We start from the raw sequence: 23,256 nt of genomic DNA, 5'->3' as shown, positions 1-23,256 counted from the left end.
TTGAGCGTCGCATAACATTAGTGTGTTGTAGTAATTAATATTGAGTGAACCAACCTGACCGGTCCTCGTCCCTTTCCATTCTGGAGCCACAGATTCCTAAGGGTTAGTGCAGCCAGCGTCAGTGGGCTGCTTTGCCCCAGGGTAGTTAGTTCAAGGACCTGATGTTTTCTTGGCTAGGGTGTTGTTGCCTGCGGGCAACTTCTTCTCATGGCATCCTTTACATGGACTGCTTACTACGAAAGCCCCAACGTTTCTGAAAAGGAGAGAATGAAAGACAAATGGCATTTGCTACATCTATCGGTTCAAATACTTCCCCGGCAACAGCTTCTTGCTCAGCCACAGTATGCGAAAAGCATCCCTGACTGAAGTCTGTCCTGAGTCTCTGTCCGTAGTGGTACATATTAAATACACTGCTATTGCAATTCAGTTGCGCTCAACGGGGCACAACTATCACGCAACATGCTTCTTTTAATCTTCATTGTCCTCACCATCTGTGAAGTACTCAAATTCACCAGGTGTTGGCGCCTCCTCATCCCCTTCTCCATCCTCATCGACAGCAGTCAGTACACCAGCCGCGGCTGCAGCTCCCGCGCCGATTCCAGTGTTTCCGCTGGGCGTCTGCGGGTCACCCAAAAACGATCCTTGGCCACGAAGAAGCTGACTCATCACTTGGCTGCTGCCTGCCGCACGTGTTGGGTCAACAAGGCCGTCCAACAAAGTCGTGGTCGGTCTACCGGATCGGCCGCCCGCGCCACTTCGGCCCTGACCTGCCACCGGAGCACGCTCGGTAGTGACCTTCTTGAGTTTCTCTTCAATGAGTGATTTGGGCTCCTCGGGTTTGGTATCGTCGAGCAGTAGCGGGCCACCAGTAGGCTGTGCCCGGAGTTAGCAAAAATAATCAAATTAAATATCGCATCGAAGGATGAAGTAATCATTACCTTTTTTACTGGCTTGTATCGCCCGGCTAGAAAGCTGACATACTTCAGTTGTCCCGGCAGAACACGACTCATATTCTCAATATCATAGCCGACCTTCTCCTTCTCCGGTTTTTTCTTGGTTTCGGCAGAAGCAATGTCTTTATCATCCGTGTCCTTCTTGTCCTTGGAATACTCTTTCTTCTCCTCATCTACATCCATCTTCTCAACACCCTTGGCAGGTGCAGTATCAAGATCCATACTCTCACGTCGCTGAGCACGCTCTTTCTTCTGGGCTCGACGCTTGGCTTGGGCTGTTGTTGACAAAATCGCCGTAGCAATCAAGGCAGGACCCTCCTCAACCTTGACTTCTTGCTCTGGCGGATAGTCGAACAGGCTCTGTCGGGTGGCGCAGTGGAATTTAATGTCGGGCATCTCTAGGTCATGGTCAAGGCCAATGATGGCTGTAGGAGAGAAGCTCAGAGAAAGGAAGTGGGTGAAGGGGAACCAGTACCAATACTGAGTAAACACGGCCATTCCAACTATTCCGGCCATATTGAGATTACCAGTCTGCGTTTGGAGGCCGATGGTGCAGTTGCGACCACCAGCGTCAATAATACCAAGAGCTAGGGCAGCGCCAAACTTGGTCATGGCATCTTCGTGGCGGTCACCGACAACCTTCTTGAGTGTTTTGCGAATAGAGGAGACCTTGGGGTTCATAACATCGTTCTGTTGTACCATGATCATCGAGAGGGCGATGAGGGCTCCCTGTCGAACAAAGTCGGTGGGATCCTTCATCATTGGCTCGAGAAGGTCAATAGCCTCATCGAGGCCAGTTCCGGCGCAAGAAATACCGAGAGCCATGGCGGATCCATAGCGGACATGAGGGTTATACGACTCAGAGAGCAGCTCAACCATTCGAGGAACGCTGCCTGGCTTACGGAAGAGGATAAAGCCCAAACTCATGACGGCGATTCGACGAACATCATCATTCACATCGCTGACAGCAGTGTGAAGAAGCTTTCGGATGGCTTTGTTGCTTCCGGTTCCGCAGTAGGCCAAGGCCACTGTCATGATACCACCATATCGAAGTGTAGGATCCGGGTCGTTGAGAAGCCCTTCGACTAAAACATCTGCTCCTTCTTGTCGGCCAAACATAATGAGCGCCATGCCCAGAGCAACACCGCGAACAATCTTCTCGTGTGTTGTCTCGTGAGCATACGTGATCATAACCTCCAGAGCCTTCACATTGCCGGTTCCTAGCATGATGAGACCCATTGCCAGACCAACGGCCTCACCGTTGAGTGCTGAGTCTTGGAACAGAATGTTTTTAAGCTTGTCAAAGATCTCCATATCCCCTGTGGCCATGCCGGCAATACCAAGTCCAAGAGCGCCACCATGCTGAACGACTTCCTCTTCAGCTTGACTGAACTGGGCTTTAAGGTAGTCCAACGCATCGGCGCCGTGGTTGGCGTGGATAAGACCATAGGCATATAAGGCACCGCCTTGGCTAAAGATGGAGCCGCTGCTAAGTCCTCCCTGCCGAGGCAAATATGGCTCAAGAAGCTTTCTGGACTGTGACAAATTACCTCGATGAATGACTCCAAGTGCTGCCGTGGCGGTGAATTTTGACCAGTTAACAGCCTTACCTAGCCATTCTAAATTATCCCGGAAGAATTTGTCATTTGTTGTCCCTTGGTTCATGAATGCATTGCAAAAGGTGACAGCGGTATGGAAAATCGAGTTGCGTCCCTCGAGGCTATCGCGTACCTTGTTCAAAATGCTAAGATCGGTGTGGTTATTGCGGTACAGGAACTCAAGGTTTAAACGAATAGTCTTTGATCCGTCAAGAATTGACCGGATGTTGCGGTAAGCTTTGGCCTCGCCTTCAGGCAAGTCTTCTTCGGGGTCTCCCTGTTGATTGTCCAAAAGAGGCTCGTTTTCTGCGGTTTGATCCGAGGCTTCAACCTCCTCCTTTCTAGGTTTCGCAGCCGGTAAAGATGCGAGTACCCTGCCTAGAAATTCTTGTGTGCCATTATCGTGCAAATCGAACGCTATTTGATAAGCGTTGGCGATAGAGGTACGGTCACCATTAGACACTAAAGTACGGAGCATGCGTGAAGCCTCATCGTCCGAATTGAGGTAGACAACGCATCTCGCAATGGCAAAGTAATCTGGATTGGGTATGTCGTTCAGGAGATCAAGAATTAGTTGCAAAATCTCGGTGCGGAAGCTTCGCTCCTGCACGATGTCCATGCAGATACCAAGCGTGTACTCCATGAGTTCCTCGGCTGGGCCTTGGAGTCCATCCTGTGACTTGGACCTGGCGTTCTTTTCGTCTTCACTTGCCTGCTTAATTACGCGCCTCAAAACTTCAAGATTCCTGGCTTCAACGGCAATACCAACAACTTGCCTGTATCGGCCTTGTTTCAAGCAGCTTGCAAACAGACGCTCGATCACGCGCTGCAAGGAGTCTTCAATGTCCCGGTTGGGCAGCTCGGCGATGGAACCGGACCTGCCCTGCTTGACTACAGGCTGAAAAGTGGCGTCGAGTATAGTGTTGTCGAGTGAAGTACGCGAAAGGAGCGACTTGGGGGGCAAGGTTGTGTGGGAGAATGGCGTGGTTGGGGACATGACAGCACTGTCAGAGGCATTGGAGAAGGTTGTTGTGAGTTCCGGGAGATCGGTCTTCTTCGAAGCGCGTGGTTTGGAGTTCTTTGCAGCGGTGGTAGCAATATACTGATCAACGCATTTGGAGATGATAGTCTCTTCAAACTCGCCGGGCGAATCCAGCTTGAAGAGGTCTCCAGCAGCCAAAGCGAAAACCATGCTGTCATTGTATGCTTGAAGATGGTAATACACCTTGGCGAGGACAAGAGCGGCGAGCTGTCGTTCGGGGAAAGACTCATCTTCATATAATGCCTCGCTATCCAAGCAAAAAGAAAGCATTAGAACTTGTCCTCAATTGATGCAACTGCTCCGCCAAACTTCATGGCTTGACGGATGGCAAGGTTAGCAACTTACATTTGGTTCAGGGCGCCGGCCACCTCGGTCCATACAGTGTCGATGTCATCGTTCAAAGTCTGCAAGGCAAAAACCTTGAGTTCAGGCTCCTCATCGGCAAGGAAGGCCAGCACTCCGGTGGCCGATACAAGGCCAGGCATGATGATGTCGCGAGGGTGGAGATACCAGGGAGCTTTCGGGCGGGTAGGGAGAGAGCTGGGATGGTGACGGTGCAGGTAGAACAAAACAGAAGGGTGAGGTAGAGCGACTCGCAAGGCAAGCGATGCCGGGTTGCGCCAATGGAAGTGGAAGCAGAATCGGGACTAGAGAAGAGAGTTGAGGTGATGTTGCTGAGGATGAGAATGGAAGAGGAATGTCTAGACGAGAAGCAAGTGGCGTTTTGCGCAAGTCAACATCTACGGGATAAGATCCACGTCAGGCACAGCTCTGCCTTGAGTACGCACAGACCACCTGCAGGCTAAGCAAGAAACGTCCCGCTTGACACGTAACTGGAATACAGGTGACTGGTCACGTGACAATTCTACTACAGTAATCTCCAGATTAAGACTTTTAAGCTCAGATCGATCAATCAATATTTTCCGGCAGACGAGTAGTTACTACGCAGAGCACTGGACAAGGCATCAAAGTGAGGGCAGCACATATATTTTTATCCTGGATGTCAAACCGCCTGGGTTATCCCCCCTCTGGTGCAGCACACTTAGCTGGAAGATGGCCCAACAAGGAGAGCCGACGGTTAAGTTTATCCATTCATTGCCTGCCATTAGTATGTCTAGGTCTGTAAGCATGCTTTCCTGTGGGGGGTCCTCGAAGTAATCGATGAGCGGATTTATGACCTCAAGTGTCGTTGAGAAACATGATGTGGACTGGGTACGTACCTAAGTAGAAGTCTTACGGAACCAATCTTGACGCCAAAGTAGCATGACTTTATTTAGCCTTTCCTGTGCTGTCTCAGCCGGATGTGACCTGGAAAGATGAGGCCTAGGTCAAATGGGCTTGGAAACGTGGGACAACTCAACCGTCCGTCAAGGGAATAACAGTTGATAGACTGATCAAGTGGTCTGCTGGCCTGTTGGCCCTGTGCGCCGTCCGGAGACAACAACCACTCAATTTGTACCAACTCGGCAAATAGTGGGTCAAGGAGCCAAATGCGCCGCCCCGGTGGACGTTGGTCGAATAGCACAACTCAAAAAAAAAGTGTCTCGTTGAGTGGCTCGTCTGGCGCATTCACACATTTGCCTGACTCCTCCCATGTGTCCTCACCTCATTCATGCCATTCATACATCCATCATTAGGGTCCCGCGCCAGCCCATCACAGCACCATTTCGATCGAGAAGCCTCGCCAGCCGCCATGTTGCAGTCGGGGATTAACTAGACAGTTTTGATTTCACCTCCCCCGTCTCAGCCACCGCGACAGCTCACTGCGTCTGCTTTGCCTGCTGCCTTCAGCTTTGTTCTACTCCCCGCGTCCACGCCACGTCTTTTCGCACATCGGACATTGGGTCAACAACTTGCTTGTCCCGCGACGGCGTGACAATGTCCACTTGCGAATGCGATACGCCGACCACGATCGCATCGTTTGCGCGCCCGATGAGCTTTTAATCTCCGCTCGATACCTTTTCGCAATCGATTGGTGTGCTCTGGCAGAGACATTGTCCGATGACTGCAGCTTGTGTCGACATCTCTGCCCAATCCATCTGATATCTCTCCCCCTGAGCGCCGTCCGCGACCAACACGAACCCAACACCAAATAATCCTACGGGATCGGTCAGACTGCCCATTATGGATCTGCGTGATGTGCTTAACACTTCTGACAATGGCGAACGCGGTCCGCCGAAAGCCCCCCCTACGCCTCAGCAACAGCATCAAAGCCGCCCAGCCCAAAGCCCAGCCCAGTATGGATATCGAGAGTACGGTCAACAGCCGCCTCATCCATCTCCCGGCAAGCCGATAGGTCAAGATTATCCTCGACATCCTCACCAGCAACCACCGAGTGCGTACCCCCCGCCATCGCCATACCAAACTTCACCCGTACAATACCCGCCACGTGCGTCGCAGTCTCTTCCTCATCACTCAGGCCCTTTTCACGATGCGCGATCTCCTGGAGGCATGCCGGTGCCGGCGCAGTCGCCGTACCGACCTACACCGACTCCGACCAATGCCCCTGGAGGCTCGACAGGATATCCATTCCCTGCCACCCAAGTAGTTCAGGAGATGACCAGTCCTAACCAACGGCATCATTACCCCCCTGGCCACTACGCCCAACAATCGCAAAGCCAAGACGTCTATGCACAGAGGGACGGTGCACACTCGTCTGGAGGCTATGTGCAACAGCGCCAAGTCCCACAAACACCCCCAATCAGCACGGCTGCGGGCCCATCACAACAATATTTGCACCAACGATCACAATCTACACAGTCTACACCAACACCAACCTCTGCCCATAGCCAACAGCATTTCGGTCCGCCACATGCTCACGGTAGTCCCGTTCAGGCTTCACGCCCGAGTATTGAGTACCGACAACCTTCACAGCCTCCCACACCTCTCGGCCCGCCGCAAACGACCAGTGCTCGACCTGCGCCAGGCCTACCGGGGAGCTTCACACACCCTCCTAGTCCATACCAGCAAAGAGTGGCAAGTCTAGGGAATGGCCCTCAACCGCAGTCACCTGCATCAGCTAATGCAACTTTGCGCCGGGTGTCAGGCCCAGGTCATCAAGAATCACCAGTAGCGGATCCTCACCAGCGCTCCAAGTCTCTCCATTCTCGAGAGCCTAGCTTATCCATTAGCCCTCGGACCCGAGTAGCCTCCATTGCTAGCAATTCAGACCGTGCGATGGCATCTCCAGTTGATATGGAGAAAAAATCTCTCCCGATATCCCAAACAGTCATAGTAGACTTGGATCGCGCCGTCACTCCCGCGAAACGCAAGCTGGATGACCGGAATCTCAGCCCCAAGGAGCTAGAGCACAAGGAAGCGCGGCCACCACCGAGTGAGCTAAATGGCGCTCATATAGGCAACAGCCAAACTACACCAGCCCAGTCTGCTCCGAGGAAAAAGCGCATCTCACGAGCGCAGCCGCCTATCTGGGCCCAGAATGCCCACTCACTCGGCGGCAAGATGCCCAACCAGGCCAACTTCGTCCTTCAGAAGCGAATACACTCGCACATAAATGGGAAAGTAGATGGAGGTAGCAAGGCCGACAGATCCAGTCGAAATGCTTCCCCTGAGGCAGCACGCACATCAACATCTACGGCTTCGAAACCGGCACCTGCAGTCGTGGAAGCTGGACCACAGGACATTCTGGGGCCTTGGGAAGCTAGCATAACCGGTGTAAAGCCGTATGAGGAGATATCAAAAACGGTGGCTGATTTTGTCTTTATCCACGTTGTGAATAACCCAGACATCAAGGAGATTACGAGCCGGGGCATCCAATTCGAGATTGAAGCAAAACTTGGTACGCTCATCGACAAGGACACAAACTATCGTGTGGACAGATTATTAGACACAGAGTGCGTTCTTCATGACACGGGCAGAGTCGCGTTCAAAAGCAGCATGACAGAGGTAAGCGTCAACCCACTTCCACTGAATATGGATTCATCATTTCAATTGGCTTGAAAATACCCGGGGATCGACTAACATGTTATAGGCGCACCACAAAGCATTCAACGACTTCCTGAACCAGATAGTCATCCAGACAGACCCTCGCGCCCCGAACGGGGCTGGTCGCGTTCAAGTGCATTACAAACACCGTCGCGAAGTTGACCGATACTTTGAATTACCTCCCGACCTGCAGAATCGTCTGCCGGGATGTGTGAGGTCCAGGCTAGGATCTCGCGTCAGAAACGCCAAAGCTAGAGTAACATATGACCAAAAGACAGGTCAGGTTCTCAACAAAATCATCAAAGCCAGAGTAGCGGATATTGATATCCACATGCCAAACAGCCCTATGGACTGTCGACTCAGTATCAATCTTGAAATGAACTGGGATGGCCCTGTGGAAGAGCTGGAGCGGCTAGGGCCTACTCAAAACGACAAGTCGTCGGAGAGGCAAAAAGACCGCTTGAGCTATACTCAAGGACATTATCAAATTGACCTGACACAGGTCACACTATCAACACCAGGTCCATCGGTAAGGCTGCTGACTATTCTGTAAGTGCCGTGTGCACGCTGACACCATCGGTAGAGTACCCAGAAGATGGAGAAGGAGCACGAACTCGAAATCGAACTGGCTTCTGCAATTGTGCTTGACCAAGGGGCGAAAGCCATGAGCGGGGCGCCGCACCGCTACCAGGAGTTGATTGAGGGTTTTCTGGACAATGTACGGGTGCTAGCGCGGAAGGCGCGAGAATTTGGGTGATGTGGAAGACCACAATTGTATGGGACAAGACACGTACTCATCCCTCCCTCCTTCAAGCATACAAATGCTATGGCAATAGACGAATGCTACATGCCTTTCACATTAGCCATTGTATGGTCGCACTCCCGTTTTTTTTAATACCCCATAGCTGCATCTTTATACCAAGTGGAGGCGACACGACGGATTTTGTTTGTTAGAGTGCAGGCTGGAGGAGGGAAAGGAACTTGTACTTAGCGAGAGAGAAAATTTTTGGTGGCTGTCGGTGCTGTTGTATGTTGGTATCGAAAAACGGGATATGGGCAGGACATGGTGATTTTACAGGCAGGATACTAGGCGCGGCGCACAAATTGCATTACGTTTCGATCCCCCCTCCCCCGGCTACATGCTCTGCTTCATCTCATGCGTTTATCCCGTGGTTCACAAGACGTAATGTATTCTCAGGAGTTATTGAGGGTGTGAATTACGGCCACAGAGTTGGTCATTGGAGTTGGCATACCATCTAGAGTTCCCTACTCATGAACACATGCAGTGTTTCGGGTCAATCATGCGTGTTTGAATGGGGAAGTCGCCTGGTTTTGTATTATCAAATGCCAATACCACACAGACACCACGCCCCAGACGGCTTGGAAGGGTTGATAGCCACACTCGGCAGGGAAAGACGGCAATCATACAGAGAGGCTGACTTCTGCTGTTTCTTGGCAAGCAGATGTCGTCGCCGTGATCGATATTGGCCGCGTCAAGATGAGAAGCTGAGGGAGGGGGAAATGGTGGCGTTGGTTGTTGATAGGAGTTGGCCGATGACAGCTGACGCCTACTTTGAAGAGACCAATGCACCCGGACGGCGGAGGAGGATATGTAGAGTACAAGAATGGCAAGGATGGCAAGGATGGCAGATGGGCATAATGGCCCTAGAGTTTGCGGTATTAGCTGTTTTCTGAGGAACCTATATTAGGTTGGCTCTTGGGCTGGAACCAGCAAGCAACAGGTGAGTTCCTCGGTGCAAGCAAGTCATGCCACGCAAGACCCTAACATGCCAGCCGGCTTTGACTTGTCTGAGGTTGATATGATATGTGCCACGGTAGCAGGCACCACGCAAATTAGTGACATGGAATGGCTCTTCCTGTTCCTCATTGCCTGATTTACCCCACGGAAATGGCCGTGAACTTTTGGAGATTTGGGAGAAAGCATCCCGCTTCCGCGGACAGTTGGCAGAAGCAATAGTGCACTTCCACTCAAAGCAAGAGCGAAACGGCGTCGCATGGTCCAGAAGAGGTGCAAGATGCGCGCAGAAGCTTGGTTTGGCTGAGAATCCTGACAGACTATGATGACCTAGGCGGTTGTCGTAGTCCCCCCGCCGCCGCCACCATGCTTGCTTGGGGGAAGGGGAAGGCCATGCAGCCCCGGAGCTCGCCGATGCGTGTAGATGCGAACTGAGTTAGCAGCTAGTGAAAAGGATATGCCATGGGAAGCAGAAGCAGACAAGCATATATTGTATCTTTTGATAGCTTCAGCGGCGGCTGGAACAAAATGTCTATGTACATGGGGCATCCACTTCGTTCGGTTCATATGGGGACAAAATGCGCATCATACGTCAGGCGACATGGAGAACAGACAAGATTGAATATGAGCCGCAGGGCCGGTTTCACAGGCCAGCATTGAAAATGGGGCACCTGGGTACGTTGATGCAATGGCACGGGATTGGGCGCGTGCGGAGGGCATGTAACCCTGCGACATTGAGTGCCGGTTCGGGAGGAATAAGTTGCTAACTACTACTTAAGCACCTACCTAGGTACTTAGGTAGTGGGCTTGTCTTTAAGCGGCGGTAATGGTAAGCAGGTCGAGTTGAGGATAGGGAAGGAGTCGTAGAAGAAGGAGACGAAGATGAAGAAGCAGCCCATGTCCCCGCTTAATTTCACTCCTATCTCGAGGCTGGTCTGGTAGCAACAATCGATGACAAACTACAGACATGAAATTTGATCAATGTTATCGGAGTGCAGAAAGTGGTCCATGCGCCGCGTAAAGTACCAGACCTTAAACCCGGAGTTTTACACACTACAGGTGCCATGTATGGGCCCAGTCATCAGTCTGCTCAATCAAATCAATCGACCATGTTTTATCTCCTCTATCTCTGGGCCCTGCTCCACTGGCTCTATCACTCCTCACCCAGCATCTGTCTACATCAAGCGCTATCTCGGCACTTCGGCTTCTGTAGTTTCCGCTCCCACAAAACACTTGGTGTTTTCAATCACTCCGTCACTCGATGCTATGCTGATGAACGTACGGTCCAGCCCAGAACATATCTTTTAATTGCCGCCTCGTGCCTGTGTCGGAGGTCGCCTCGAAGCGAAGACATGCCATGCCAAATGGCCAACAAGTCGCAACAACTCACGGCCAGGTCCGACAATGCCCAAGCAGATTCTGTCTCCCATCATGGCACTTGGACATGGAAGACAGGACTGGCTTGCGCTTATGGCGCTGCAAATCCAAACACCAGCGCCATGACGAGCTGAGGTGACTTCAATGTTGGTTGGCTTCAGATGTCCAGCTCCCCAGCGCTCTGGTTCAGCTTCACCGAGGCGCAGATACGGGACCCCTTTGACCCTCCCCCGCAGCCACTGACGATGGGGTAACGGTGATGCGGCCTGGCTTATTCGCTCCGTTACATGTAATCGATTGCCCAAATAGTCGATACCATGGTATGTATGCATGCAGGACGGACATGGCGCTGGGACAAGAGAGATCCACCCACACCATCGAGTCCAGAGACACAAACTTGGGGCCCTCACTGTCAGCCGTCGCTCGAGTCCAAGGTTAGTTCTGGCGGCCGTCTCCGGTTGGCTGAAGACTACCGACAGAGGCAGAAACCATCTTGTCTGGCCCTCTTACATCAGACCTATTATGTCCGATGGTCGGGCAACGGGGACACGATATGCCTTGCACCGTCCTTCGTTCCGATGGCGACGAACACTCCAACCTGGATCCCCTGCATCTGCATCTCGTCAAACTAAATAAAAGCAACTTGATATCCCGCCCACCTCGTTCCTGAGTCCTGACACTGCTCTTCTGTCTATTGCTGTCCTCGTCGCCAGTACCTCCCTGTGTTCGGTATTGCCATCAGCTTACACCACCGTCACAAGCGACTTTGCCAGCCATTTACATTTTTTGCCATCGCATCGCAATTGGCGCACAATCAAGTCACTTGCAGCTCAGAAATTTTGTCAATTGATCATTCAAGAAAGTAGATAACCCGTCCAAAGTTCGAAACCCTAGCTGCGAGGCCATGGTCTTGTCCTCAGAGTCAAGAAAACAAGGACAACTACTTTTGCCGGCTTCAGCAGGTTTCCGGCCAACAACCGCCAGGATTCAGCAGGTTTGCCTGATAATAACCGCTCAGTTTCGTTAAACCCAGATCATTTGCCCTGGCGACGCTTATTTCCTCCGGAATCCGTGTATTGATATACCTAATTACACCACCCGATACAACAAGATCACCACCATGGACGAAGATCACGGCCCAGACACCATCGTCCCTGCAGACACATCGCAAAAGAGTAGCATCGGCCAGCGCATCAGGCTTCGCCTTGGAAACGTCCGCCATGCATTCACCACGCGCGACGGACTCGTCGGTGACTACGACTACGGTTTCCTACTGAGACCAAACCTCCCATTTATGAAGAAGAGTACATACCGCAGCCCCTTTTTCGGCCTTAACGACAAGATGCCCGTATGTCTAGGGCTCCTTCTAGGTTTGCAACATGCCTTGTCCATGCTTGCTGGTGTCATTACCCCTCCTCTTATCCTGAGTGGTAGCGGAGGTGCGAACCTCGACCAAAGCCAGCAGCAATATCTGGTTTCTACGGCCCTAATTGTTTCTGGAATCTTGTCTGCCGTGCAGATTAACCGCTTCCGAGTTCCCAAGACGCCGTAAGTTACTCCGGAAACTGTCTCCCGTCACATTAACTCGGAAATGCCTTCCCTAGACAGACAATCAACGGCCATGGAATGCAAACACTGACGTTTCTATTCTAGGTATTTTATTGGAACCGGCGTTCTTTCCGTAGTCGGTATCTCCTTCAGCATCATTCCAATTGCCCAAGGCGCCTTCAGGCAAATGTATGCCAACGGCTACTGTCCTTCTGGTGAGGGTGGTGCTCCATTACCCTGTCCCAAAGGTTACGGTGCCTTGATCGGCACTTCTGCAGTTTGTGCCTTGACCGAAATCTTGATATCGTTTTTGCCGCCAAAGATTCTCCTACGCATCTTTCCACCCATTGTTACTGGGCCCACGGTTATGTTAATTGGTATCCATCTCATCGAGAGTGGTTTCAAGAATTGGATGGGAGGCAGCGGACCCTGCGCCAATCCTGCATCTGCAGGCGACCAAGCCAGCTTTTTTGCTCTCTGTCCGAATATCAATGCGCCACACGCTCTGCCATGGGGATCCCCCGAGTATCTCGGTCTAGGGTTCTCGGCCTTCATCACCATTATTCTCTGCGAACGATTTGGATCTCCAATCATGAAGTCTACCTCTGTCATCTGGGGACTGCTTGTAGGATGTATCATTGCAGCAGCATGCGGGTACTTTGACCGGAGCGGGATCGACTCGGCTCCTGTCGCATCATTTATTTGGGTACACACATTTCCTCTCACTGTTTACGGGCCGCTTGTTCTGCCCATCATGGCCGTGTTTATTATATGCGCCACGGAGGCTGTTGGCGATATTACGGCGACCTGCGATGTCTCCCACATCGAGATGGAGGGACGTATTTACGAGTCCCGTATCCAGGGAGGATTGCTCACAGACGGCATCAACTCCATCATTGCTGCCCTAATGACCATGACGCCAATGAGCCGATTTGCTCAAAACAACGGTGTAATTGCCCTGACGAGATGTGCAAACCGCAAGGCCGGCCTTGCCTGCTGCTTCTTCCTCATCATCATGGGAATTTTTGCTAAATTCGCCGCAGCCCTTGTTGCCATCCCTTCCGCCGTCCTGGGCGGCATGACGACATTTCTTTTCGCGGCAGTGGCAGTATCCGGAATGGCCATCATCACTCGCGGAACCGACTTCAATCGACGCACTCGCTTCATCCTCACCACAGGGTTAGCTTTGGGCTACGGCGCAACCCTTGTGCCCACCTACTTTGATAAGATTTTTACTTACTCAGGCGACAACCACGCTCTGAAGGGCTTCCTCGATGCCATTGTTCTCATTATGGAAACGGGGTTCGCAGTGACAGCAGCGGTATGCATGGCACTCAACTTGACATTGCCCGAGGAGATGGAAGATGAAGATGTCAATGTCCAGGCAGTGGAGCTAACACGAGAGAGCACACCTCCCGGCAAGGGTGAAGTTGCTGAGGGGAGGGAAAATCCAAATAGCGTGTTATGAGGGGTACATGATGAAAGTACAGGAATGTAGGGTGAAATGAATCTACTTATGGGAAAACAAGGATCCATGTACTCCGGGGTTTGGGGGCAGAAGTATTCGAGGAAGAAGATGAAGAACTAAGGACAAAGGCAGCATTATATTCTCACTACGCACATACCAACTTCATCCTGGACCGAGTTGAGTAATCTTGGCAAGCAACCGGAGCGGGCTGTTGCTTCCCGCTTTACCTCTTTATGATATATATACGAAGATGTCCCTAGGTATGTCATTAATTCAAGGTAGAAATACTCTTTAATGACTGCCCAGGTGGTTAATAAGAAAAGTGGAAGTCCGCATAACTGGTCGACTATTATTTATTCAAGTTAAAGGCGGCCGCAGGCGGCCCCCTTAGGGAATAATTTACAAAACTAAGGCTTTAATACTAGCTCTTTCTGCTTTGCGTACCCCCAGGTCAACATTTCGTTGGCATCTAGGTCATGCAAACTTACTTCCTTATTTGGCATCCCATTGCCCTACGCACTATATCATAAGCATGCCCCAGTGTCTTCCGCCAATATCAACTAAATATCTCAGCATAAATGACAAACCCACTTACTGGTCTGAGAAGGAGAAAGAGAAAAAAATTAAGAGAATGAAAGGTCATGTGCATCATCCCGTGTTTCGCACCGACAGTAGCTGATGCCCCTCTTCATGTCCCAAATTTCTCATGAGTGGCGTCTGACGGGACCAAAACATCTGCCGATGGGTATTTGCTGGCACGCACACAAAAAGATGGCAATTTCAACGTTTGGCATGGGCAAAAACCGTTTTCTGGATTCTGCGCTCTAAATTGCCACCGCCGGACAGGAACCTCCGTCGACACCTGCTCCACCGGCTGGTCTGCTAAGGCGCAATACTGGCCACTGATGGCTCTGCCCTGGCCCGCTTTACTCCACACTAGCCTGATCAGTAATACATGCTAGGAACCTAGGTAGGCGCCTACGTCAGGACCTGAGTCCCTTTTGTGCCTCACACCATCACCACCATCCAATGACACGCCCAGTCCATGGCCGAGGACTGTACCATGCCAAGCCGGACGCGGATGATGTCGCCTCAAGTAAAGATGGGGAGAAGAGGGGCTCTTGGGACACAGGACCCTTTCCATTACGCTGGCCATGCCTTGGAAGAATGGCCGCCTACCTAAGTACTTACATAAGTAGGAACCTGGGTAGGTAGATGATGATGGTTGCTAGTCAAGAAATGGTCAAGGAGTGAACCTATGACTTCTGCACCCCCCATCTGCCAGGCGCCTTCCCTCTTTCCGCTGCTGATTCCTTCCTCGTGGGATTTTCGTACATGTGTCAACCGGTGTCAACCGGTCTTTCTGAATCATAGAGTCGCACTTGGGTCTGCCCGTGGGGAGCCCAAGGAGTCCCTGAACTGGATTTCCCCCAAGATTACCGGGCTCGATCTCCGGGAGTCCTTTCAAGTTCCGAGGATCGAAACTCCAAACTCGGCTCCGTTCATCCTTCAACTCACCATCGAATACCCCGTTGAGCCCGTTGAGCCGCCGTGACAGAACCCCAGTTGGCCGGCTGGTCGTTGCGAGACGTTCCGTCTAGCCCTTTCAAAGACGGGGTTATGAATACAACCACCACTTCACCCACGACTGGTGACCCTTTTGCCCTGACGACCTCGCCTACCAACTCGCCACCGTTGTCCGCCACGGCCAAGAGCCACCGTCCCTCTGACGGTGCTGCTGTCGCCAGTGGAAGCGGTATAGGTGTTGCTGCTAATCGACGTGCGAGTTCCTCTGCTGGTTCTGGCTCAGCTACCAGAGCCCGGTCGTCTGCCCGCAGCTCACGTTCTAGCTCCTCCAAATCTACGCGAACCGAAGGATCTCACTCAGAGCCCAGGTCGCCCCGGGTTGTGTACGGTCGCGGCACAATAGAACGCCTTCCTACGGAGCTTGGCCGCTTGTGTGCGTCTTCGCCATTAATCGTCTCCAGTCCATCAAGAGTCGCTTTAGCCCGACGTATTCAAAGTCTCATCCCGAACCTCAACTCACGGATCCTCGACTCGGCCGTTGTCAACGTGCCAGCTCGTGTTGTGGACGACGCAGTCTCTCGCATAGACGATCGGGACGTCGTCATCAGCGTCGGAGGAGCCTCAGCTGTTGGTTTGGCCAAAGCTATTGGATGTCGCAAGGGCATCCCTCACGTTTTCATTCCTACAACATACAGCGGATCCGAAATGATGCCTCTGCTCCTTGATGCATATCCCGCAAGACACAGCAACAGGGGGGATATAGGTACTAGCAGCAACGGTGGCTATAAGTCAAGTGGTCGCCGTCACCGCGAGCGTGAGCAGGGCTCGTCCTCACGCCGCAGCAATGGAGCACGCACCACTTCCTTCCGCGACCCGAGAGTTCTACCTTCAGTCATTATATATGATGAAGATCTCGCAACGAGCTTGCCCAAGCGCATATCTGCACCCACTGATGAAGCAGCCATGGCACGATCAACTGAGCTGCGGAAAGAGGACGAAACCGCGCAATGGAGCTACATCCATCTCCCTGGTGTCTAAGGTGAGGCATCGGCCGCATCTCCATAATATTGGGATAGCGTTAGGATTTATTTCACGAACAGTTCTTGCACCCCGAACTCGCCTGGTTTTTCGAAGCCAGACAGCATCTGAAAACAGGCGCCATCTCATTCTGCTACATGTTTCGCTTCTGACAGCGTGTGCGATCTGGCTGAGTTGATTTGGAAGAGGTGACAAATACAGGGACTACAATAGGAGAGCGCCTCCCATGTCCTTGTTCTAACTCTTGACAACACACCTATCTGCTGGAGTTCGGTTTTATGATGTTTCAGCAGCCCGCATAAGCATCAATGCAGAATGTCTGACCAGTAACAGCCCCGACATCTATCCTAGCCTCACCGCAAATTGCAACTGATGGCACACTTCCCAAAATGCCGTCTTTTCTTTTGTTTTCATTGCTGCCACTGGGTGAAGTCGGTATTTTGAAAGCAGGGTCGCTTTCACTTGGCTTGTTTTATTGCCGTCTATACGACCAAACGGAAGCATGAAAGGGATTAAATACCAGCTGGATGGCCGAACAGGGTCCCGATTTCCAAGACAGTGTGACTACGCCACAAATCTTGGAATGGACATTTTCAACCACTGTCGACGTACGCGTTAGTGGACAATGATACTTACATCTTCACTGCAATTTCCTTGGCTGGAGTTGGAGGTTATTTACGAACATATGTGGTAACTGACGTAACACATTACACTAGGATAGCAAGGAACAGAGGAAAGGAAATTGTACACTTCAAATCTGCAATGATGATATATTAAGTGTATTTCTAGGATTTATCTAGTTTTGTGACATGAGTACATAATGGCAAACTCGTCTCAACACCATTATTGTTACATTTTGGTAAGAGGCAGCAAACGCACTCCAATGCCAATTAACCTACAGCAGAGGCGGTCGAAATGATTACTCATTGGCGCACTTGTATAGCCTTGCTCCTATATGCAAATTCTGTGCTTCTATTGCTGCTATCAATTCTTGCTACTGTACATTAAGAATACCATATCTGTGAATTGGATCGCATTCCGCTAGAACTGGAAATCTCATCTCGTAATTTTGGATTCTATTATCAATCGAGTCCTTCGAAGCCCAGGACTCCATGGGCGCCCATAGGACCAAGCTTGCTCTTCTGAACCTCCTTGCGTCGCTTGGCACGGCGCTTCATTTCCTCCACGCCGTCATCCTCACTGTCGTCATCATCGTCGTCGTCACTGTCATCGGCGGCGGGTCGCTTGCTGTTGCTCTCCCCCCCATGGTCCTCGTCATCACCATCTTCATCCAAGTCTTCGTCGCTGTCTCCGCCCTGCAACTCGGACAGTTCCTCCCATACTTTGACGGTTCTGCCGCCAGCGCTGATCAGCCGGTTGCCGCAGTCGAAACCTAGCGATATGACGGCTTCCATGTCGTCGTGTCGCAGGTTTGTAGACCTGTCAACCTCCCTCTTAACCAGGTCAACGATGCGTAGACTGCCGTCGCCAACGCCGCACACCACTTTCTTCCCGAGACCCATCTCATGGGGAACTCTAACCATGGCGTCGATGCTCTCGCCGCCTCGTTTGCCACCGTCAACAATGATTCGTTCCTGCTGGTCGTCCCACGATCCCTTGTCCCAGAGCGTGAGGACACCGCTCCCGGAACCAATTGCTATCACGCCGTTATTGCGCTTGCTCTTGGGTCCCATCCCGGGCATGAAGCACGCACTAAGAAGCTCGTCTTCTTGGTCCGCGCTGCGTACCAAGACACCACGACGAACATCAGTCACGGCAAGCGTAGTGCCGCCCGTGCTGACCCATTGTTTCGAGAACCCGCTCGTGCTTTCTTCCGACGGTGGGAGAGGTGTGATGGACGAGACGTAGTCGGAATGGGGGAAGTGAGTCTGCGCTGGTTTTTCCCCCGGCGCGCCGTCCCGCAGATCGACGATGTGAAGAGCTCCAGAGTCGGTCGCTAGTAAAAGACTTTGCGGGTTGAGAACATGCAGCAGTGTTGGTGCGTCGGGGACAGAGGTGGTGCTCGGGATTGCGATTTTCGAAATGACCTTTCCGTTGCTCGGGTCGAAGTACTTGACTAGGGAATCGGTTCCGGCAGAATACATGGCTAAGCGACACTCGTTAGTTAACTCTTCCCTAGGCCCTTGCAGAGGGACGACCAAGACATACCCTGACCGTCGTGGCTATATGCCAGGCACCTGCAGCTTCCTTTGTGTCTCCTAGTCTTCCAAACAGTGTCTACCATGCCCTTCCCGTCGCTCAACACGCTGCTATCCGCATCCGCATCGGCATCGTCCTCGGAGGCGTTGCTTGGCGGCAGTCGAAACGTTTCCACGAGGCCGTTGGATAGACCCACGGTGAGAAGCGGTTCGGTAGGGTGCAGAGCTGTTGCGAAGACATCCGCTTGCAGCGGCAGCGTGCAAAGGTTCTCGAACATGGCGGCAGGGATAGCTTCGCTGGATCTGGTTCGAGGAGGTTTATGAACAGCACAGATGGAAGAGAAAACTGGGTGAAATATCCCTTCAGTACCTTCTTTGAGATACTCTCGAGATATTCGGGCAGGAAGGTGCCACCAAAGTGCTATTGTGGTCGGACAATTGGAATGTTTTTTTGTAAAAGACCTCGCTGTTGGAGTTTTTTTTTTATGATTGAGCTCCAGCCATCTCGACGTCAGAGGTACAGCCCACTTTGACCGTTGTACAGTACAAGAAGGGAACGGACAATCTATTCGCACAGTACGTGCCCAGGTGCCAGCTGTCACAGCAAGTGTGGTTACACATTTCAACTCGAGCAAGACAATCACTTCTTTCATGGGCCGGGTATTTGGAGCTCATTGTATTTGGCTTGATGACAGCCCAACGTTCCGTAATATAGAATTGTCTGTGGAAGACGACACTCGCCATTGGAAATTAATTCACGGCATTTTGAGGATAAAAACTTGGTATTGAAGGCGGGAGACTGGTCAACGACCTTGTATGCGCTTTGGAGAAATTTTGGCAATGGAAGTCCTGTCAATATGGGCGATAGCCTGGTTCTTCACTCTGTCCACAATGGCATCATCGACACACCGGCCCTTTGCCACCCGCTGCGTCATGTATCTTACTGGGTAAGCTGTGCCGCCGTAAACTGTTACAAAAGGGCTAACAATGGCCACAGGCAACACAATGTGGTCCCATCAGAACCGGAGCTCACAGAACAAATTACGCATGTTATACTCGCCTTCATGAGATCTGATGTCTTCAATTCGGATCAGCAATCCCCGGAATTTCCCCTCTTCACAACTGTGGGGGAGGTCCGAGAGAAATTTCACCACGAAACGAAGGTCATGGTCGCTATTGGTGGTTGGGGAGATTCTAAAGGGTTTGAGGAAGCGAACAAGGACGCCAAATCCAGGAAAAGATGGTGTGAAAATGTCAAAAAGATGATTGACCTGACTGGTGCGGATGGTGTCGACATCGACTGGGAGTACCCTGGGTGAGCATCTCCACGAGGAAAAGCGTCCCGTATTTCTCAAACTAACACGAGTCAAAATTTAGTGGCAACCGCGATGACTACAAAATTATTCCAAATGAGAGGCGCAAGTGGGAAATTGAAGCCCTCGTGCAGCTGTTGACAGATTTACGCGTCTCCATTGGCAGCGACAAACTACTATCGATTGCAGTCCCAGGCCTTGAACGAGACATGATGGCATTCACCGAAGAGACTGTACCCAGAATCGTCAAACAAGTCGATTTCATCAACGTCATGACCTATGACTTGTTGAACAGGCGTGACACCTTGGTCAAGCACCACAGTGGCGTGTCTGCGTCCCTGGAGTCAATCGAGTCTTATATAGCACGGGGAGCGTCGGCTCCAGTGCTCAACTTGGGGCTTGCTTACTATGTAAAATGGGCCATGGCTGAGGAGTGTGATCCAAGCCACCCATTGAGCTGTCCAACACAACTTTTGGAAGATCCAGAGACTGGTGCTGATCTGGGCAGAACCGCTGCTTTTAGTTGGCATGACAAAATACCAGAGGAGTTGGAGCAATCCTTCTCTCGAGCCATGACGAATGGCAAATACTTCGAAGACGGCAGTTTTGGCTACCTGGACGTTAAAGAGGCACGATGGTGGACGTTTGATACACCAAACGTCATTCATCGCAAATTCAAGGACATTGTGAAGCAAAGGAGACTCGGGGGTGTGTTTGCATGGGGCATAGGCGAGGATGCCCCGGCTTTCTCTCACCTGTCAGCAACGCTGCATGAACTCCAGAACCTAACCAAGGACGACATGGGAGAAGCAGCAAGCAAAGATGAACTATAAGTGTCGAAATTGCATTGCTACTAATGCAGTGATGCCACGAGATATGCTTGCTCAATCGGCTTCGACCCCATTGATGAGACTTGCCCTTTGCTGGCAAGTGGAGAAGGTGCATAGGCGCTGAGCCTGCAATGTAACGCCAGCTGGGTGCTTGAATAAACTGACAAGACCCTAGTAGGGACCGTCATGGATGAATTGAAGCATCGTTTGAAGAATTTCGCCCCTGTGCTCGCGTGAGTTGTGATCGAGCTCACAAGGTGAGTTGATATTGCTATACCCATGAATTTTGAAGCCATTGCTCAAGCAAACTACGCAATACTTGGCTGGCATCCACAGATGCTGAGATAGCATTCTGAAGATTGACTCTTACTGGGAGCATCCCACGTGGTAGCATGTGAGGCCTGCCATGGGCCCAAAACGACAGAAGACTAGAAATGCATCTAGAACAAGCGTTGAAGATGCGTTTAACCCCGCACTTACTCTAGCGTTGGGGATCTGACGTAGGGATAGAATACCAAGCCCCTTTTGTACCAAGGGGCATTTACTTGGTCAGGTCCAGATCGTTGTCGCATATTTGCCGCAACGAATGATTATGCCCACTTGGCGCACGCACACCTCATGCCCAGTCAATTTATTGAGGTCCGTGTTAAGCCCAAGTTACAGAATTGACCGAGTCTAATGCACGTGGCCAATATCTTTCCACAGCGAGGAGAGACGGAACTTTTGCGCTTGGCAGAGCATTGGGAAAAGAATTATTGATTTGTGATATCACTACGAGGCCCCTTGGGAATGATCTCCTGCAAGACCCGAGAACGACCGACATGAGAATGCAAATCGAAGCAACGGCAAAAGGGGTGCAGCACAACAAACACAAACCCATTCTCCGCGATCTAAACGAAACGGTCAATTGAACCCGACTCATTAACTACTAGTTACTAGTGCTAGTACTAGTACTAGTACCTGCTCAACATCCATGCCCGGCTTTAAGGTGTGGTCCACATGAAATCACCTTGAAATGAAGCTATCCACTCGAATACCGAATCGACCCCGATCACGGCAGTGACGGTACCATCCCGAGCGCATGTGGTGGGAGTCTTAAGTTTATTCCCATGCATAATGCGCATGTAAAGAGTGCATACACCACGACTCATCACCATGCAATTCTGGATCGTCTGTTATCTGCACCGGGTGCTCCGTTTCTTAGCTGCCCCCCCATGGAGAAACGGTCCGCTCAACCCCCGGCCTTGCCGCGGTGCCTGGCTCTTCACGATGGAAGGTATAAGTAGCTCTAGGGTCGCAGCCGAGTAGGTCATTATTCACAGTGTTTCCGGGGGTAGTCTCTGGAGTGACCTTTTTTTCATTCAGCATTGCTGCATCTCACACCTTTACCATCTATTTGTAACTCTATACTGCAGGTTCAACAATGCCGGCTGTGTCTTCACTGTTGCTGGCCGGCTTGGTGGCCGTCAGCCAAGTTTCGGCAGCTCCTTGTGCTCCCCAAGTCAAACCGATTACGCGTATTGATGTAGGACCAAGGCCGTTTTTCCTGGTGAACAACATGACCAATGGGCCTCTCAAGTCCCAGTTGGAGTCGTGCTCGGAGATGACCATCAAGCCCTCTACCTTCTCACTTGGCCATCGTGGCGGAGCCTGTATGCAGATTCCCGAGCACTCCAGGGAGTCTAACCTAGCCGGAGCTCGCATGGGAGCCGGCGTGTTGGAGTGCGATGTCACCTTTACCAAGGATCTCCAACTGGTTTGCCGCCACAGCCAGTGCGACTTGCACACGACCACCAACATTGTCGACATCCCAGCGCTCAATGCAAAATGCACACAGCCCTTCACTCCGGCAAAAGATGGAAAGCCTGCGTCGGCCAAGTGCTGCACCAGTGACATCACCCTCGCCGAATTCAAGTCTCTTTGCGCCAAAATGGACGGCTTCAATGCTTCGGCTACCAACCCCAAGGACTTCCTGGACGGTACTCTCAAATGGCGAACTGACCTGTACGCTACCTGCGGCACAATCATGGACCACAAAGAACATATTGCCATGGTCAAGTCTCTGGGGCTTCGGCACACTCCCGAGCTGAAGGCACCCGAAGTGCAAATGCCGTTTGGTAACAACTACACTCATGAAAGGTTTGCTCAGCAGATGATTGACAACTACAAGAATGCCGGAGTACCTGCTTCGATGGTTATGGCCCAGAGCTTCGAGCTCAAGACGCTTCAATACTGGCTCAAGTCTGAACGCGCCTTTGCCGAGAATGCCATTCTTCTCGATGAATCTGCGGAAAAGCCAGGCGGGATGGAGCAGGCAATTCAGAACTTGGCCCAGTATAAAGCGGAAGGCGTCAAGTTCGCGGCTCCTCCATTTCACTATCTGATTGAGGCAAAGAACGGCACCATGACCCCCAGCGCGTATGCCAAAGAGGCCAAAAAACAGGATCTAGGACTGGTAGTGTGGAGTTTCGAGCGATCCGGCCCTGTTGCTCTTGCCCGGGCCAATGGCGACTACTATTATACCGGTCTTCAAGATGTGGCGACCAAGGACGGAGATATGTACAATCTCCTTCACTTTCTGGTGAAGGAGGTTGGCATAGTTGGTGCCTTCTCTGACTGGAGCGGCACGGTCACTTATTTCGCCAACTGCCTTGGCATCGGTCTTGGAAATGAGACCAGGAGAAAGTAAAAAGAGACGTTTG

At 51.6% G+C, this 23,256-nt stretch overlaps 7 protein-coding genes across 7 annotated transcripts; 5 read left to right on the top strand and 2 right to left on the bottom strand.

Moving 5' to 3' along the window:
• Positions 1–468: 468 nt before the first annotated feature.
• rpn2 (26S proteasome regulatory subunit rpn2) lies at positions 469–4,078 on the bottom strand (the record flags this gene model as incomplete). The annotated part of the gene is made up of 3 exons (XM_014691312.1): positions 469–873; positions 939–3,840; positions 3,939–4,078. 3 exons carry the CDS (start codon positions 4,076–4,078, stop codon positions 469–471), a joined length of 3,447 nt encoding a protein of 1,148 aa, XP_014546798.1.
• A 1,639-nt stretch (positions 4,079–5,717) lies between these two features.
• pct1 (mRNA-capping enzyme subunit beta) lies at positions 5,718–8,295 on the top strand (the record flags this gene model as incomplete). Its single annotated transcript, XM_014691313.1, has 3 exons — positions 5,718–7,499; positions 7,585–8,067; positions 8,122–8,295. The coding sequence occupies 3 exons, from the start codon at positions 5,718–5,720 to the stop codon at positions 8,293–8,295; spliced, it is 2,439 nt and encodes an 812-aa protein (XP_014546799.1).
• Positions 8,296–11,791: 3,496 nt separating this feature from the next.
• Positions 11,792–13,687, top strand: uapA (Uric acid-xanthine permease; the record flags this gene model as incomplete). Its single annotated transcript, XM_014691314.1, has 2 exons — positions 11,792–12,219; positions 12,325–13,687. The coding sequence occupies 2 exons, from the start codon at positions 11,792–11,794 to the stop codon at positions 13,685–13,687; spliced, it is 1,791 nt and encodes a 596-aa protein (XP_014546800.1).
• Positions 13,688–15,307: 1,620 nt separating this feature from the next.
• G6M90_00g095290 (uncharacterized protein) lies at positions 15,308–16,252 on the top strand (the record flags this gene model as incomplete). Its single annotated transcript, XM_014691315.1, has 1 exon — positions 15,308–16,252. The coding sequence occupies one exon, from the start codon at positions 15,308–15,310 to the stop codon at positions 16,250–16,252; it is 945 nt and encodes a 314-aa protein (XP_014546801.1).
• Positions 16,253–17,334: 1,082 nt separating this feature from the next.
• JIP5 (WD repeat-containing protein JIP5) lies at positions 17,335–18,689 on the bottom strand (the record flags this gene model as incomplete). The annotated part of the gene is made up of 2 exons (XM_014691316.1): positions 17,335–18,359; positions 18,422–18,689. The coding sequence occupies 2 exons, from the start codon at positions 18,687–18,689 to the stop codon at positions 17,335–17,337; spliced, it is 1,293 nt and encodes a 430-aa protein (XP_014546802.1).
• A 613-nt stretch (positions 18,690–19,302) lies between these two features.
• On the top strand, positions 19,303–20,557 carry G6M90_00g095270 (uncharacterized protein; the record flags this gene model as incomplete). The annotated part of the gene is made up of 3 exons (XM_014691317.1): positions 19,303–19,358; positions 19,409–19,726; positions 19,789–20,557. The coding sequence occupies 3 exons, from the start codon at positions 19,303–19,305 to the stop codon at positions 20,555–20,557; spliced, it is 1,143 nt and encodes a 380-aa protein (XP_014546803.1).
• Positions 20,558–21,977: 1,420 nt separating this feature from the next.
• Positions 21,978–23,243, top strand: G6M90_00g095260 (uncharacterized protein; the record flags this gene model as incomplete). The annotated part of the gene is made up of 1 exon (XM_014691318.1): positions 21,978–23,243. The coding sequence occupies one exon, from the start codon at positions 21,978–21,980 to the stop codon at positions 23,241–23,243; it is 1,266 nt and encodes a 421-aa protein (XP_014546804.1).
• Positions 23,244–23,256: the final 13 nt, after the last annotated feature.

The sequence above is a fragment of the Metarhizium brunneum genome, chromosome 6 (genome assembly GCF_013426205.1).
Source record: "Metarhizium brunneum chromosome 6, complete sequence".
Lineage (NCBI taxonomy): Eukaryota > Fungi > Ascomycota > Sordariomycetes > Hypocreales > Clavicipitaceae > Metarhizium > Metarhizium brunneum.
The sequence above is the reverse complement of the archived record's forward strand: the minus strand, read 5'-3'. Positions and strand labels throughout refer to the sequence as shown.